This window comes from Tachysurus vachellii, chromosome 20 (assembly GCF_030014155.1).
Source record: "Tachysurus vachellii isolate PV-2020 chromosome 20, HZAU_Pvac_v1, whole genome shotgun sequence".
NCBI lineage: Eukaryota > Metazoa > Chordata > Actinopteri > Siluriformes > Bagridae > Tachysurus > Tachysurus vachellii.
In genome coordinates this window covers 8,155,148-8,173,477 of record NC_083479.1, presented here as the reverse complement: position 1 = coordinate 8,173,477, position 18,330 = coordinate 8,155,148, and the positions used below count along the sequence as shown (strand labels likewise).

Genomic DNA, 18,330 nt, shown 5'->3' with positions numbered 1-18,330 from the left:
AAACTGTTTTTAAGTGAAAGTAACGTGACATACGGCTAAGTATGGTGACCCATACCCAGAATTCGGTGCCTTGCTCAAGGGCACCTCAGTCGTGACCGGCCCGAGACTCGAACCCACAACCTTAGAGTTAGGAGTCAGACTCTCCAACCATTAGGCCACGACTTTATATTATAGGAATATATAATTTATAGGAATATATAAATTCTCTATATAAATCGTAACAGTATAAATGATCCAAAATGGGCAAGTCAAATGTGACAGTGAGAAAAAGCTACCTGAGATGATAAGAGGAAGAAACCTTAAGAGGAACCAGATTTAAAACAGAAGCCATCCTCAAATGAGTGACAATGGAGAGTGTGATTATAGATCATTCCTGTTAAATACTGTGTACTATATGGTGAAAAAGTGCAAAAGGAACTTGTAAGCTTATCAACAGTATATGTATATCAGCATTAGAATTATTTCTGAATTCATTCTTGTTTTAACATGTAGTCTTTTTAAAGTTATTAGTAACTTCATTAATGGAGACTCAAGTGCAACACTGTTCATAGCGATTGCAGTCCTACAGGCTTTGTTGTTAGTTGTTAGTCCTAAGCCATCTAAGCAATATTGTTCGCAGTAATTGCAGTCCTTTTTGTTCTTTATGGTTTCTCTGTGGAACCATCCACAGTAATCTCATGTATCTTTACTTGAATTCAGATAATGAGAAGCCTGGTCAGATGTAGGGCATCAGGATAAATCAGGATAAAAAAGACAAGTCTAGAGAGCAGAAGGTGTCAGGATCACTGGTGTCTCAGGAGTAGCATTTGTAGCTCAACAGAAAGAGAAACAGTAAAAGAGAGACACAGATTAGGAGGCATGTGCATTGTCATCTAATAACATAAAGACATTGTACATTGTGTACAGAGTACAAGCATGGACTGAAGCAAGACTAGGACTAGAACTGGTGACTAAATTCCTGCAAAAAGAACTAAGAGATTGTATTTCACAAGGCAGACAATTCAGGACTGCTTCTCTAACATGGTCACAGTAAATATGTACAAATTTTATATCAGAATCAACATCACCTTTATTGCTGTGGGTTTTACATGTTTACATTTAGAAGCAATTTGTCACACACGCACACTACAGTATATATATATATATATATATATATATATATATATATATATATATATATATATATATATTAGAGAGAGAGAGAGAGAGAGAGAGAGAGAGAGAGAGAGAGAGAGAGATCACTATGTTACTGTAGTAATTGTACTAATTAAACGATATTATATATATATATATATATATTATATTATATACTATATTATATATTATATATTGTATATAATTAAATGTATACCCAGATGTACCTTTGATCTAATATGAGGGTGGATAATCAGTATCAGTCAGTACAGTATGTTTATTGTACAGTGTATCATTCACTCAGGATTTGTTCTCCCACTGACCTCACCAGCTCACACACTGTAAACATGTGATGGTGATTACAGCATCGTTGTCTAACTATGTCAGATCTTGTCTGTTCCCTTAAACACTACTGACTGAACCCACATACACACACACACACACACATTGCTGATATGGAGAGTACCAGCTTCTAACTGCTTTTTTTATAAATCTGCCCAGTCTTCTCCCTCCTGCTATTAGTTATAAGTATAGCGTACCTGTCACAGAGCCGAAGAGAACAACATCTGCAAATCATGATTCATAAACAGAAAATTCATTACATTCATTTTTTATTTATATTAATATCAAATTTGGCATTAACCTTTATGCGAACACATTTGTACATGAAATTGTACATAAAGTGACAAGGAAATTCATGTTTCAACAGATCAATGTTTTCTTTCATTCGTTCATTTGTTTGTTCATGCATTTGTTTATTTGTGTGTTTGTTCGTGCGTTCATTAGTTAGATTGTTCATTCAGTCATCTTTAATAATCTATTTATTTTGCTCTGGTGGATCTGTAGACAGTTAGTTCACATCAGATGCTGCCATCACAGGCCACAATTCACACTTATTTACATCAGAGGGAGAATATACAGAACTCAACCCAGACAGCAACCTGATCCCCGAAATGATCTGGGAAACAGAATAAAACAGAAACACTACACACACATAGTGAGTGAAAGACTGTGCTGCTGAAAAGCTGGTGTTAGACTGAAGGACTTGTCAAGGTGTGTTCAAAAGTTTAAGATATAATTCGTCTTTTTTCTCTTTTTCTCCTTCTGTCTCTTTGTCTTGGACATGCTGAAGCTCTTATTACACAGTAAATAGTAAATGATTATCACAATAATGTTTATGAAAGTAACATTAAAAGCTAAATATCTGTTGTATAAATCATGCTGACTCACAGCTAGTTCTTCTAGCTGAATCATAGTTTTAACTTTGACTTATACACATTTTTTGTTGTGTTTATGAATATCTCATTGTGCATGGGTGTCATATTTTTGAGCAGCAGTAGCTGAGTTTGCATGGCTCTGGTCTACCAAGCAGAAGGTTGAGAGTTAAAATCCTTCCACTGTAGCACCCTTAAGCATCGGCTCATAACTCACATCTGTTTGCACTGCAGCCACTTCGCACTAGTAAACCACTTCAAATAAAAGCGTCTTAATCAGTATATTTGTATTTAGCTTAAATCATGGCTTGTATGTTGGTGGTCTTTTCTGTGATCCTTGAGGTTTTGTTGTTCTGTGATCACAGGATGTAGATGATGAGCTAATATGCTTGTGCAAAAAAGTGCACTAGACAGATATAACATACTCACTGGCTCTCTCTGATATTCCTGTATGTGTGTGTCTGTGTGTGTGTGTGTGTAGTTTTTTTTGCTAGATTTCTGTGTTTCTTAATAAAAACCTACATTTGCACATAAAATTGCTTCCTGACTGATACACTTATGTCACTGGTGATGTTTAAGAATTGTGTTTGCATGCTGGTCGACTGTAAAGAGTAGAGAAATTAATTGTATGCAGTATATGCATGTGTTAAAAGTGTGTGAATGTATTTGTGTACATGTGTGGATCTGTGTATGAGTGCTGAGGTTAAATTTAGCTGCATGTTGGCCCTCCCTCCTCTCTCTTTGGGCTTTGCTGAAATTCCAGCCTGACCTTCTCCTCAGAGAGGGCTCGCTGCTATCACACATGGCTGGGAGGATTCACACAGGAAAGTTGTTTCCCTTCAACTTACCTTTACCCAGCTCTGTTGCACCACTGGACTTATCCCACACTCTCAAGCTGGTGTGAGCCTCCACATGAAAGCAAAATGAACACACACATAACAGTGGACTACTAGGGTCACTTTTACGGAAGTTACTGGAAAAGATATTGCCGGAGATGATATGGAGGTAGTCGGCTAGACTTTTTGGGATTGCTGGAACAGGGAAAGCATGGAGGTGACACCAGTGCGTTGGAGCCGGACCAGCTTTATCAACTTTATTAAGGGTCTGGGTAGGTGCTAGTGCATGGACAGCATATTAATTCTGTATATTTAATATTTATGTGTTTGTTCATGTGTCCGCTGAGGAAAATTGTTGATTGGTAGTGAGTATGTTTGTGTTTTTTAGCCTCTGTTGAGGGAGGATACATTCTGGACATACTTTGTTGCGTTGCCCAAAAGATAAATCAGGCAAAACATTTCGCAATATCGTCCCAGCTGCACCCTGCACTTCCTGTCTTCCTCTTCTGGGCAGCCACCCTTCAGTACACTCCCCTCTCTTTCCCTTAAGCTCATTAGTGGAAAATAAAGCCTGTTATTAGAGTTAAGGTACCAATCTCGAGCTGTCAAAACACAAGTTCTGAGTGCAGTCCTAACAACTTAAATATAGCCATCGTGCTTATTAAACATGAATGAATGCAGTTTTGTGGCACTATTTCCTTAGGACATCTGTAACTAATGTAGCCTAGTAAAAAGCAGTTTTGATAAATGTTATTATTTCTGACCATTTCGCTTACAAGCAACTGACTCATAAGAAAGTTCAGCCATATTCACCGGAACTGTTTTCATCTGCCAAAAGCCTGTCACTTTGTTTACAAGGCAAGCAGTTAGTTATGCGTCATAAATTCTGGCTTAGATACCGGTCTTGTCTCTTGTCAACATGTGTAAGAGATTAATACTTCACTTGATGGCCTCATAATGAACTACCATGCCATTCCCTTGAGCAACAGATTAAGCATTCAGACTCATTCACTTTTGAAACTACTACTGAGCTGTTGATTTGAAACAGAAATCAAATACTATATATAAACGTATACATACATTAAAACTGTATGCTATTCTGCTCACAGCCAAAATTATTCCGTATTACAATATATTACTTTGTTCAGTTATCGATGAATATTGTTTTGATTGTTTTCATGTCTGTTAATTAAATGTAACTTGCCCTTACATTGTAAATGCGATACTGTGCTGTATATTTAGAGAGACTGTATATTTAAGAATTAGTTGCTATTTGTCTAATAGTTAGAGACTTTACACAATGAACGAATGTAGAAAGTTACTGGAAATCCTGCTTTTTATTTCATTCTTATACGAAATAATATATTAATAACAGTCATTTTGTCCCATAGAAACTATTTTCTAAATAAATGGCATGAATATTCCTTACAGTGCTAGATAGAGATAGAGTTATTTATTGATTATTCCATTGATTTATGGGGTAATCGGATAATGGGTACTTTTTTATTTTTTTTTAGAGGAATACTAAATATAAAAATTTATTTGTTTACATTATAGAAAAAATTGACATTTATTGCTGAAATTGTATACATTAATAACTGTGGAAACATAAGCCATTTAGTGGATTTAATTGCCATTACATTCTCTGGTTTAATGGCGAATTTGGCAATAAAGTCTTCAAGCCACGCTGCAATACAGTATTTGCAGCTGTGTGTCTCTCTTCAAGGGGCCTCGGGGTCAGGCTGTGGGACTCTGACACTATTTGTGTGTGTGTATGTGTGTGTGTGTGTGTGAGTGACAGAGAGAGTGAGACTATGAACATGGATGATGCTTAGGCTTTCACAATGATATATTTCATAATGATTTAGGCTAAATGTGAAGTCTAATGTTACCTTGTGTTTTCGGATGAAGCATTTTAAACCATCGGACTTGTGGTTCACCAGTTCAATCTTACAGAAAACACACTGTATGGAGTTTTACTTTTTTAAATGATCACAAACTTTGGAAACATTCCTCCGTTTTTCATTTTGAAGTGTCTGTGTTTACGTCACAGTTTAGCAGGTAGTGTGTCAAATTTCATTTGGAATATGAGGATTGATCTAAGTCTCGTGCCCTGTGCAGTGGCCAGGACACATTCATTTTAAATCACATACTGTACATTATACACCCAACACGATTCACATGATCATCACTAAAATATAAAAACACCAGCTGCGCCGGTGACCGCTGTTAAAGCCAGAAAATCCTTCTTTAATTTGTATTTCATTTTTATCAGGAATTCATGTGTTTTGACAGACTGAAAGTGAATCACTGTACCAGTATTCAGTGAAGGCAAAGTGTTCCCTTTAGACATTACACACATTACACATTAGACTTTGTGCTAACTATGATTTTAAAAAGGTGGTGTTTAAAAATGAAATTGATAGGGAAAAAGTATTTTGGCACTACATTTTACCAACATTATTTTTTATTGTGATGCTGTTGTTCGCAACTAAAATGTCTAAGGTAAGAAGTAATTTGCTATTTGCAGCTTTGTGGCCCATTTCTTTTGGAAAATCATTTTCAGTTTCCCATGGGTCTCAGTGCATACGTGCAATTTCAAAATCTTCCATAACTTTTCATAGGGATTCAGGTCAGAAGATTGATTAGGCCATGCTAGGCCTTCTATAATTGGTTTCTATGTCATTTTATGTCATTGTTTCGTTAAAAGACCTGTCTTGTCTTCTCCGCAGATTCAGTTTCTTGCCAAATGAGATTAAATTCTTCTTTGAGAAATATTGGTACCTCATGCTGTTCATGTTTACTTTGATGATATACTGTAATGCCCCAGAGCTGCTTACAGAGAAAAAGCCCCATGTCTTTCCCACCTCTGTACTCTACTCTGGGTATGGTGTTCTTAGGATCATACACACAACTGTTTATTCTCTAAAACGGACAAGCTGAAGTACTGCTAAACATCTGTTTTGGTTTTGTCTGGCCAGACTATAATGTCCCAAAAGAGTTCTAATTTGTCTAAATTATTTTAGATGTGTGTCCTGTAGAAGGAGGCTGAGAAGGCTGCAATTGCAGTTAGCTGTCTTTAATGAGAGACAAGCAGACAATTCCAAAACGAGAGACAAGTTCAGGGTCAACAAACAGGCTTAGCTTCACACGATCAGCAAACAGGATAAACTAGGCAGACACTGAGCACAAAAATCAGGAAACAAGTCAGGGTCAAACTAGATCGGAGATAACAGACAAACAGGCTTGATAATGTCAGGTGCACATGACAAACTCAGAATATACCTCACAAAGTCTGTGTGAGAGAAAGTCTCCTTGTAACATGTTGGTGTGGGTGTGTATGAGATTGTAAACAGGTGTTTGTGTGTTTTTTGAAATTGAGTTTTCTGAAAATGTGCTTCTCCGTGATTATTTATTTATATTACAGATGAACATGGTGCAGTTCACTGCATATTGTTATTGTTTGTGCATCTTTTGTTCCAGCAGCTTTCAGTTTATCGGATTAAGTGACTTCACACTTTACCTTCCTTATCATTAGTATGAGAGAACATTGTAATTTTTGCATGGTGCACACTTGTCCTGGGAGAATTTGACTTTTCCACCTGTATATTATTGAACCAGTTGGACTGACAGGGATGTTTACAGTTACGAATAATTAAAGTGATAGTTTCTAACTCATGTGTATTTGTGTTGTTGACAGCATCCCCTTTAGGTAAGCCCCCTTTACCACAAGTAAGCACCAGTCAGGGTGAGAGAAAAGGGCTGCCTGCCATCATGCCCCTCACCGTGGACCCCGAGAGCAAACCAGGCGAATATGTGCTCAAGAGCCTCTTCGCCAACTTCACCCTGCTGTCAGAGCGCAAGATACGCATCATCATGGCGGAGCCACTGGTAAATAATATTCAAATATTATTTTTTTTGGATATATGGATATATTTGGTACTCTGATGATGTCCGTGGAGACTAAACATAATCTCTTGCACAAGTTAACCTGATACGTAAATGAATATGTGTATGCACATGATTATATTATACATTAATGCTCATTCAAAGTTATGTGTGTCTATTTCATGCATTTGATCTTCAAAGCTGGTCAATTTTTATTTGAATTTATATCTGAATAGTCAAATATTCAGACTTTATTTTCAGGTAATATCGGATGACAGTGGTTAAATAATAAGTGGCATACAATATTTAAAGACTGTATTTGGCTCATATAGGCAGTGCAACATTTTGACAGCGGTGTGATATGGCCTAAAATAATACACAGTTACTGTTGCCACCTGAAACTGATTATTCTTCAGTAACAGCATGTTTTATTTCTCATTATTTTTTATTTAGTAATTAAAATAATATTATTACCCTTTAGTGTGGAACATCCCTGTGAAAGACTTGCTATAGAAATGCTAACGTAACCTATTATATATTATGAGTATATTGGTGTAATCACTGATTAACAAATGATGAAATCGAATGGAGCGAATGAGAAAATGAATATTGTCAACTAGGAAATTGATAGACTGATAATTGCTATTCTTTTTCAACATATCAATTTTCTTTCAATATTTTTCCGTTGAGACGCTTCTAGATGAAGGAACTTCTATAGAGGGTGTAAGAGGCTCTTTGTTTATAAAGCTCTTTAATTGTTTTCTTTATTTAGATTTTTTTTTAGATGTGTAGTCTGGAAAAACAGGTAGTGCATGTGAGATGACTGGGAAAGCTTTTCTGTAACTGACACTCTCTAAACCCTTTCACTAAAACACAGACACGCGCGCTGAGGACGAGGTGTGAACCTGGCATCAAGTTACTTGTGAATATTTGGCATATATACACACTCATGTGACTAAGAAAAAAAATTGCTTTTGGTTTAAATGCATATTTGAGAATCGCTAATAACCTGCAAGCATATCATCAGTGACAGGATAGGCATGACCTGTAATATATATCACAAGAAGCTGTGCTTTTATACACTGAGCTGCTGCTTTGTTGCATCATTGCTAATGTAGCTTAGACTGTTGACATTTTTACCTTCTAACATAGTTATTAATACTGTTCGATGTCAGTACTCTCTATACTATCTCTGTACTGCTGAATGTATACGTCTGTGATGGTTTGCTTAGTCTTTAAGTCCAAAATGCAAAGGTAAATGGCACTCTTTATGGTTGTAAGTGTTTACGCTGTGATCCCAACATCCTAGCTAAGTGAGATAAGCGAAAAAGGGCATAAAGGCATGTTTTTTAACCTGTCAGTCTAGTTGAACTTGAAACAGTAAGAGGGAAATGTGACTTTTTTATGTAAGTACAGCATGTAACAGAGCTGCAGATAATCGCTTATGTTTCTCTCACCTTAGGGGTGGGGAAGTGGGAAGGGGGTAGGTATTAAGGGGTAGTTATTAAGGTTCATGAAAGAAGTTTAAACTAAAAGAAATGTAACTCAGTTCATTCATATTGAACACCACAGATCTTCATACACACCAGAAGCTGCCAGCGTTCTCTCACTGCTGTTATACATGACCTTCGCTTTTCAAAAGCAGACGCGGACATGACTGCTGAAAGTCCTAATAGGGTTTTGTTAACATTTTCTTTCTCTAAACAACAAGAAGAGCATAGGTGTTAGTGGTCTTGTCCTGTCCTGCTCAAAAACTACATTTCATTGTTTGTGTTTAAGGTTTTCTCATTGAGCTCCTAATGCTGAATGGATATTCACATGCCATGCAGAAAAACCTATAATAATAATTGTGATAAGAAAATGAAAAATTAATGTCCTACTTAGTTGCCACGATGACATGCTTTTGTAGTGTAATGTAAATATTGATTTTACAGATGTGATTGATCTAATTTTAACAGCAATGTTGTGATGTACTGTATAAATGTCTTATTGGCCCTTTATAAAGTCACATTTTGCAAAGAGTTTCACACTGGGGTATAAACTGAGACACACTGCTGTTTCTTCTTTCTTACTTAGCATCAGAGTTAAAAGACTTTATAATGTCATCATTTTAATAAGGTCTCTAAAGGGTTATTTGTTATATAAATACATATTACTTTATTATAAAACTGACTTGTGCAGCTGATTTGTGACACTTTTAATGGAAGAAGCAGGTGATTGATTAAAGGAAAGGTTTTTCGATTTATAAAAGTTTTCTTGTTTTTTGCAGGAAAAGCTGCTCACCAAATCTCTACAGAGGGGAGAAGATCACCAGTTTGATCAGGTAAATCAAAAGAACATCCGGAGATCATTCGGATTATTAATCAGTAAAGGATTCCTGATTGTCACACAGAGAAGGAAAGATTATTTTAACAAATGGTGATTGATAGCATGTTTTCCGTGATCAAATTATTAAAAATTACACCATTACACCATTATACATTATTATTTTAATGAAGTCATAGAATTACACTACATGGCCAAAGGTTTGTGAAAATGTGACCATCACCTCCATACGTTCTTGACGAATTTACATTTAGTCACCAGTTTGCTGATATAATAACCTAAACTCTTCTGTGAAGGACTTCTACCACAAGAGCATTACGTCAGTCAGCATTCCAGTTTATCCCAACAGCGATCAGTGGGGTTGAGGTCCGTGCTCTGTGTATGTCGCACAACTTCCTCAACACCAACCTTTGCAAACCTTGTCTTTAAAATCTTTACATTATGCACAGGGTCGTTGTCATGCTACGAAATATTTATATCCCTAAAGTTCCAGTGAAGGTAAATTGTAATGTTACGGCATATAAATATATTTAATACAATTTTGTGATTCCACAAATGATTTGTGGCAATGGTTTGGAGATGGTCAGGTGTCAAATATACGTTTGGTCATAAGGTGTATGGAGGGAGAGAATGTGAGACATGCAAAATGCTTGTGTTTGGTTTAATTAATGCTCTAAGATCTGTACTAAAATAGTTTTAGCCATTTGCTCTGATGTAGCCCTAGTTCACCACTGTAAATACAGTCTTGATACTGTGTGTGTCTGTGTTTGGGAATGCCGAGCATCCGCATGCAGACACTCCTCCCTTCCTGTGTTTGGTTTATCCCACCCACACCCGTCATTCTGGAGCATGACTTTACCACTTTGGCCTGAATTCCAGCTCACAATTCTCAGCCTCCACAGAGCTACACCAATCACACACACTCCTGGAAGGGCTTTCTACTTTCCAGTCTTTTCTGTGATTTGTTCAGTCACAAATACACCCGTTTCAGTGTGTGTGACTGTGTGTCAGATGACTGTGTGTCAGTCAGTGTGTGACTGTGTGTCAGTCAGTGTGTGACTGTGTGTCAGTCAGTGTGTGACTGTGTGTCAGTCAGTGTGTGACTGTGTGTCAGTCAGTGTGTGACTGTGTGTCAGTCAGTGTGTGTTTACAAATGGTTTTAAGCAAGATTTATAATTACTATGAGTGAAAAAGGTTCAGTATAACATAGATTTTCATTAAGACATATAAGCATATTTTACTTAAGGAAAGCAATAAATGAATAATAAAACCTTTCTCTCCCAGGTGATTAGCACAATGAGTTCTCTGGCTGAATACTGCTTGCCCTCTATCCTGCGTACACTCTTTGACTGGTACAAGCGACAGAATGGCCTAGAGGACGAGTCTCATGAGTACCGACCTCGAGCCAACACCAAATCCAAAAAGTAAGCCCAGTGTTATTCATTATTTTTTCAGGAAGTTAGAATATTCCAGTCACTTAATCATCTACAACAGTGATTCCCAACCTCAGCTACAGACGTCACCTAAAACCGCCCCGATATCACGATATTTTGCGCATGCGCTGTATTGGTGCGGCTTTAGGTGACGTCTCTCAGCTCCCGGTTAACCTCTCGTCCATGGAAAGTCGCACAAACCCGAGAGAAATACACCACAGTAAATAAAATGGAAATAATTTAATGTTCCTTGGGCGGCCCGGTACCATTTGATCCAGGACCAGTACCGGTCTGGGGACCGGGGGTTGGGAATCACTGATCTACAAGACCTCAAGATTATAAAGGTTATTAAGATTAAGTTCAAGATTATATTAAACATTTCATATTTCAAATATTTGGGCTAGTTATTTAATAGTAGTTTCACAAAGCAACACATTTTTGTGTACTGATCAATGATTTAATGTATGTGTATTTAGTGATCAGTGATTACTTTATATGGAAACAGCTCCAATGACGATATACTGTACATCAAAAGGATGTTGTTGGTACATAGAGGTCATTGGCAGCGTGACACAGTAGCCTTTAGTGTGTTTTTACTTAGCCACAATTTCTAAAACTAGGCTTAATATAATTTACCTTCCACTACAACAAATTTGTTCTGAACTGTCTGTTTCTCTTGGCCTCAGTGATGAACAACAGAAGGATTATCTGTTGGAAAGGAGAGATTTAGCAATAGACTTCATATTTTCTCTGGTACTCATTGAAGTTTTAAAACAGGTAAGATGCAAATATTTTAATTTTAGAATATTTTAGAATATTAATAATTCTATTAATAATTCTGTTAATATTCTATGTGTTGATAATTTGGTTAGAATTGAACATTTCTAACAAGCTGAGATGGTGTTAATTAGAGGATGAGTTTCCTAACCAGTTGTATGTCTGTGACTGTGACTCTAGATCCCTCTGCACCCTCTTCTGGATGGCCTCATTCAAGAAGTCATTAACCTGGCTTTTAAACACTTCAAATATAAAGAAGGGTAAAGATCAAATGTATTAAAAGAAACTTACGTGTATAGCCGAAGTCTAAATGCTGAAAAGTTGAGAACTGTATGCAATGTAATTCTTAAGAGCAACAAAACTGCTGTTGATTTTTGAGGGATGTTCTTGTGCCACAGATACACAGGACCCAACACATCCAACATGCACCTTGTGGCTGATCTTTATGCTGAGGTGGTTGGGGTGGTGGCTCAATCCAGGTAGGTTTTAAACATAAACATTTTGTTTGTTTGTTGTTGTTGTTGTTATTGTTGATCATGCGTAGACACTTATTTTAGTAATGCCGACTGTTCCAGATTTGTAAATAAATGATTTTGGATGACATTCAGGTTCGTTCATTATTATTTCTGACCATTTATAACCAGTTTTGTATAAAATTTTATAATTGTAATAGGTGTTAAAATATGTATTGTGTGCTGAAATATTTTACCAACCTTGCAGGGTCCCTCTTAATCCTGACCTGGTTTTAAGACCTGTTTTTAAGTTGATGGCTGTAACTTTTTACTCTGAGTATGATATGAGATGGAGCTTTAATGATGCCCATTACCCTTGATGGAGGATGCGTCAGTATATCTTCTGAGTGTACTACATCAATGACACACAGAAATGGAACCCTGTCCTATTTTAGCAGAGTCACTGGGCTCTGATGTTAATGATGCTTCATATTTAATGAACTGTTAAAAGATTGTTAAACTGTCACATGAAAATAATGTAAATCTGATGATCCATACTCACAGAACTTAAATCGGTGTACAATTCATAGTCACATTAAGCCAATCAATTCACTGAATGTGTGAAGGGAAAATGACTGGCTTTCAGAATTAAAACCATTAGAACTAAAGAGAGAAAGTCAAAGAGTGAGTGGAGTCTCCTCCCATTTCTCCCGTTCCAGATGCCTTTCTAAATATAGAGCTCAAGATCTCTCCCTGTGTCACAGCAATCAACACACATCCACACTTACTCAGGCACACACACACACACACACACACACACACAAGAAGTACTCTGTTCTTCAGTTTAAGACTATTCAGAAAGTTCATAGCTTAAAGACAAACACAGGATATCAGAAAGAAAGCACCTTTAAAATGCAAATTACAATGAAAGTAAACATTTCATACTGGATACATTGGTCATGATCAGTGTTATGCTAGTTACTAAGAAATAGTAACTAGTTACAGTTTCTAGTTAGTTCATTCAAAAAGTAACTCAATGTTAGCTCAATGTAACTTTGTTGATTACTTACAATAAAAAAGTAATTACTGCATTACTGTTAAAAGTAACTTTTTAGTTACTTTTTTAAAGAAATAATGAGCATATTTCCACTTTGAGAAACTCGGCTTGCTCTCGCCTTGACTCGCCATTACTGCCGCACATACTTGAATAAGCGGAAACACGCCCACAGTGCGGCGTCTTCGTATTTACAGTGGTTGGCATCCACCAATCCTACAAAGCGTCCCTGCTGTAAACAGGTTAGGCTGTAGGCTACACTTCAGCCAAAATGACTTAAAGTACAACAGATTTAAAAAAGTACAACCGCACCATATGGTAACGGTAATGGAGTTTATTTAAAAAGTAATGCGTTAGAGTATTAGTTACTGTCAAAGGTAACTGCGTTACAGTAACGCGTTACTAGTAATGCGTTACTGCCCAACACTGGTCATGATTATATTTACCCACTATTTGTCTGATCTTTCTCTCTCTCTCTTCGATTTCCTCTTCTCCGGTCTCTTTTGGTCTCTTAGGTTTCCTGCAGTGAGAAAGAAGTTTATCTCAGAGCTGAAGGAGCTCAGGCAGAAGGAACAGAGCCCTTATGTAGTCAAAAGCATCATAAGTCTCATCATGGGGATCAAGTTCTTCCGCATTAAGATGTACCCGGTGGAAGACTTTGAAGCTTCATTCCAGTTCATGCAGGTGCATTAATCTGTTTAGCAGTTACACAACTTCTTTAGATTGGTCTGATAATGATTTGCAGCATTATCAGTGAAATCATAAGCCTATGCTTATGAACATTCGAACGAACGAACATAACGAACATTCAGGTCAAAAGAAATGGGCATCACGTAGAAAGTGTGTGTGTGTGTGTGTGTGTGTGTGTGTGTGTGTATGTGTTTGTATGTGTTTGTGTGTAATTAATTGTCTGTGTGTGATTACTTTTGCAGGAATGTGCCCAGTATTTCTTAGAGGTGAAGGATAAAGACATTAAGCACTGTCTGGCTGGACTCTTTGTGGAGATATTGGTCCCAGTGGCAGCTGTAAGTTTCAGCTTTCTCACACAGGCCTGGTTGTGGTCTGTGTATTTTCTCAGGATTTCCTGAAATTAAATTGTTAAAAATGTTTTCTAAGATGCTGAAATTTTATACATTTTAAGAAAACTATAATAAATCGTTTTGCTATATAAAGCTTTCATAGTTAATATTACAAATGCAGTGTATTTTACTGTTTTAACAGTAAGCATCTTTTCACTCTTCTTTTGACAGTAAATTACCATTAAAAAAACTCTTATTACTTTGCTCTTTTCTGAAAAATGTATTTAAACCTGAGAAGTAGAGCAGTTATGTTTTTCATTACTCAGAGATACAAAACACAATAAATACAGTCAGTAAGTCTGTTTATAGTAACTTGCCATTAAACTTCTTTTTTTTTTTTTTTTTTATTAAGCTAAATGTTTTAACCTTTTTTTTGTTGTTGTTTGTTTTTTAAATAGCTCATTGATGTGTAAATGTAGATTTTGGCAATTAGCCTTAAATTTTCATTCTAAAGATTGCAGACACTCTTGGTAATCATAAACATTAGGTCTATTGCAGCTTTTGTTCAGTTCTCATATATTGAATAAACATGTGAAGATGAAGTCATGCACTATGGGCAGTGGTGGCTCTGGGTCTAAGTTGTTAAGGCTCTGGGTTGTTGATCAGAGGGTCAGGGTTCAAGCCCCAGCACTGCCAAGCTGCTACTGTTGGGCCCTTAAGCAAGGCCCTTAACCTGCTCTGCTCGCGGGGCACTGTATCATGGCTGACCCTTTGCTCTGACCCCAACCTCCAAACTTTGGATATGCGAATAAAGAATTTCACTGTAATGTATATGTTGCTTCTATGATAGTTTATATTGGGTCATTGTACTGTAAATTTTTTATACCATTCCACTCCTACGTCTGACGCCAAGACACACTGAGTGGAAATATGATAATGTCAAAAAATAATCTCAGCGTTGTAAATCGAGAATGTCTTTGTATTGCATCCCTGTTCAGAGCGTGAAGAATGAAGTAAATGTGCCATGTCTGCGGAACTTTGTGGAGAGTCTGTATGACACCACCCTGGACCTCTGTTCCAGGAAGAAGCATTCTCTGGTGAGTGATTCAGTCTTTGTCTGTGCTTGGGGCAGGGAATTGTATCATTTAACCCATCTCATTGCTGGCATGTTTGCGTCTGCTGTATTGCACAGCTTATACAAGAGTTAGCTAACTGCTGCACATAGAGAGGGCAAGCATTCAACATCAGCTTTCACACTAGAGTCATCACTCTGGGTTTGAATGTGAAGGCCTGATGTTTCCTAAGTCATTCCCATCAGAGAAAACCTTTAGTTAGAGCTTCCTTATCACACAGAATGGGCTGTGATGAGAAAACAGCTATGTACAGTATAACGTGTTAGATATACTGTGTGATTAATGGATTCTTTGAAGCATTATTTAGCTAAGTCACTGTATTTTCAGTATATTATTATTTGGAGCAAAAGCTGACACTATCAATGTTCAGCTGGCAGAACACGATCTGTATGCAGAACACGATCTACAGTATATGCAGAACTTCTGAAGTTTTTCAGATCATTTTAAACTCCAAAAATGCTGTAACACTATATGAAGAAAATGTAGTGAATTTTCTAAACCTAAACCACTACAGGCAAATCCTCTGTTGTGACTTGTATTGTAACGTGTCCTATACAATTGTGTTTTTATGACAGAGAAGTGCGTATATATTCACAACTGTTATCTGTTGACAGCATTTTCTTACCCAACACCTGATTTTAGCACCTTGTTCCTTTAAATATATCTCTGAATATCACATGCATTCTAAATAATCTCCAGTAACTATGAAAATTTGACACTTCACAAACATCTCTGGATTTGTGTGTTTTGCAGGCTTTGTATCCTTTGGTAACATGTTTGCTGTGTGTCAGCCAGAAGCAGGTGTTCCTCAACAGATGGCATGTCTTCCTCAACAACTGCCTGTCCAATCTCAAGGTGTGGTTGGAAAACATACAAGCATAAAGGCTCTGTTTTAATTCTGAAAGCCAGTCCTTTTTCCTTCACACATTCAGTGAATTGATTGGCTTAATGTGACTATGAATTGTACACCGATTTAAGTTCTGTGAATATGGATCACCAGATTTACATTATTTTCATGTGACAGTTTAACAAGAAGAAGACAGGCCTTCTTCTTTATTTATTAACCTGTTTCTATTTGTTAATCTGTTTATTATTCAGCTATTTATCAGTCTGTACACTCAGGGTGTACATTCATCTCCACTTTATTAGAAACACATATATCTGCTCATTAATGCAATAATCTGGTCAGCCAATCACGTGACAGCAGCGTAATTCGGGAAATCATCCATTTTACAGGTCAAGAGCTTTAGTTTACGTTCACATCAAACAACAAAATGGAGACACATTTTGTATTTTAAGCTGTGCCACAAATGATGTACTATGGACTATACACTGAAGGGTCGTATCAGTACAAATGGATAACTTTTTTTTTTTTTTGCAAATGCAGAAGTATAAGTTGTTTCCTAGTCAATGGCAAATGACGTTCGTAATGGGACGCCACTAGATTTAGCAGAAAACAGCGATTTTATCTTGAAAATTAAATCACACTGTGTTGAAAGATGTCTTGTCCATTGGACTGTTCTCAGTTATCTTGAAATTTCTTTCTTATCCAGCATCAGCTTCTGGTGGAAATAACATAGAATAGTGCATAAGCATGAGATTTGGGAACTTCAGTGAGTGTTGGTGGAAGAAAGACTGGTGTAAATATTTTGAAAACTGCTGATTCCCTGACAACATACAATTATCCAGTGAGTGGCCGTTCTACGAGTGGAAATATCTTATTGATAAGAAGGATCAGAGGAGGAAGACTAACTCAAATACAGTATCCACTCTTTAGAAGACTTTGCACAGTAAAATACCTCAGAAAGCAGAACACATAAAACCTTTATGTGGATGGGCTACAATGGAAGAAAACATCAAAACATTTCACTTTTGTCAGTCAAGAATGGGAATCTGAGGCTACAGCAGGCAAAGGTTTACTAAAACAGATAGTTATAGATTGGACACATTATTGGCTGATTAGATAATCTCATGAATGAAGAAATCTATAAACTGATCTGGTACCCTATACATGGTAATGTGTGGATTTTCAGGAATGCAGCCCAGAAGAGCCTGAGGTGCTAAAGCTCAAATTAAATCTATTATCTTATATACTCTGTTTCGTCTGTTTGTCTTTCTGCCTGACATGTCACATTTATCATTCCCTGAATGATAAATGTGAGAGGCTGAATGATACTTAGTAATGCAGACAATGTCAGACCAGAGATCTAATCTAAACTGATATCTTCAGTTATAATAAATGCGCCTATGGATTTGTAAATAAGAACATTTATAGTTTAAATAACATTAATCAGTTAGAATCAAAATAAATAAAATAATAAGAGTAATAAAATGACTAAACTGTCTTAATGTAATTTTTTTTTTTTTTAGAACAAGGATCAGAAAATGGCTCGCGTAGCACTGGAGTCATTGTATCGTCTACTGTGGGTCTACATGATCAGGATCAAGTGTGAAAGCAACACAGCCACACAGAGGTAATCCTAAATTGGCCTGATATAATCACAATATTTATTGTGACATAGTTTTATAACATTAATGGTCAGTTGACTAAAGTTGATTTTCTTTCTCATTTCTCCTCAGCCGTCTTACCTCCATCATCTCCACTCTGTTCCCTAAGGGATCTAGAAGTGTTGTCCCTCGAGACATGCCTCTCAACATCTTTGTCAAAATAATCCAGTTTATTGCACAGGTGTGACGCACACACATATTACATGACACATGACACCTGAAAAATGTCTCATCTCTAATTCCCAACAGGAACTTCTGTTACACTTAGAAATCAAGTGAATTTTCTTGGAGCAGCTCTGATTATCTGATCACAGTCCTGACATATGATAATGCAATTGAGCTAAATCTAACACCTGTATCTCTTTCTGCAACAGGAAAGACTGGATTTCGCTATGAAGGAAATTATCTGTGACCTACTCAGTGTTGGCAAATCTGCTAAGGCATTTAGTCTTAATCCTGAGGTAATGTGTGCTATGTAGTCTCAGTTTGCGTATTTTTAATGCTAAAACCAAATGTATAAATCTATTATTGAGCATTAACTGTGCAAGTGTTTTTAC

The 18,330-nt window shown here is 36.8% G+C and overlaps 1 protein-coding gene across 13 annotated transcripts in view; it reads left to right on the top strand.

Annotated features, from left to right (window-relative positions):
• fryb (furry homolog b (Drosophila)) overlaps positions 1-18,330 on the top strand; it is a 68,915-nt gene that overhangs the window by 12,696 nt on the left and 37,889 nt on the right. For 12 of the 13 annotated variants that reach the window (XM_060896557.1, XM_060896550.1, XM_060896553.1 and 9 more), the window contains exons 2-14: positions 6,885-7,075; positions 9,342-9,395; positions 10,682-10,821; positions 11,517-11,607; positions 11,788-11,867; positions 12,006-12,086; positions 13,629-13,797; positions 14,046-14,138; positions 15,131-15,229; positions 16,019-16,120; positions 17,636-17,739; positions 17,846-17,954; positions 18,148-18,234. In XM_060896557.1, the coding sequence (XP_060752540.1) occupies positions 6,959-7,075; positions 9,342-9,395; positions 10,682-10,821; positions 11,517-11,607; positions 11,788-11,867; positions 12,006-12,086; positions 13,629-13,797; positions 14,046-14,138; positions 15,131-15,229; positions 16,019-16,120; positions 17,636-17,739; positions 17,846-17,954; positions 18,148-18,234 (1,326 nt within the window). In that variant the 5' untranslated portion in view covers positions 6,885-6,958. Of the gene's footprint in view, positions 1-3,205; positions 3,457-6,884; positions 7,076-9,341; positions 9,396-10,681; positions 10,822-11,516; positions 11,608-11,787; positions 11,868-12,005; positions 12,087-13,628; positions 13,798-14,045; positions 14,139-15,130; positions 15,230-16,018; positions 16,121-17,635; positions 17,740-17,845; positions 17,955-18,147; positions 18,235-18,330 lie in introns of those variants that run through there. The other variant, XM_060896556.1, reaches the window with a different exon arrangement.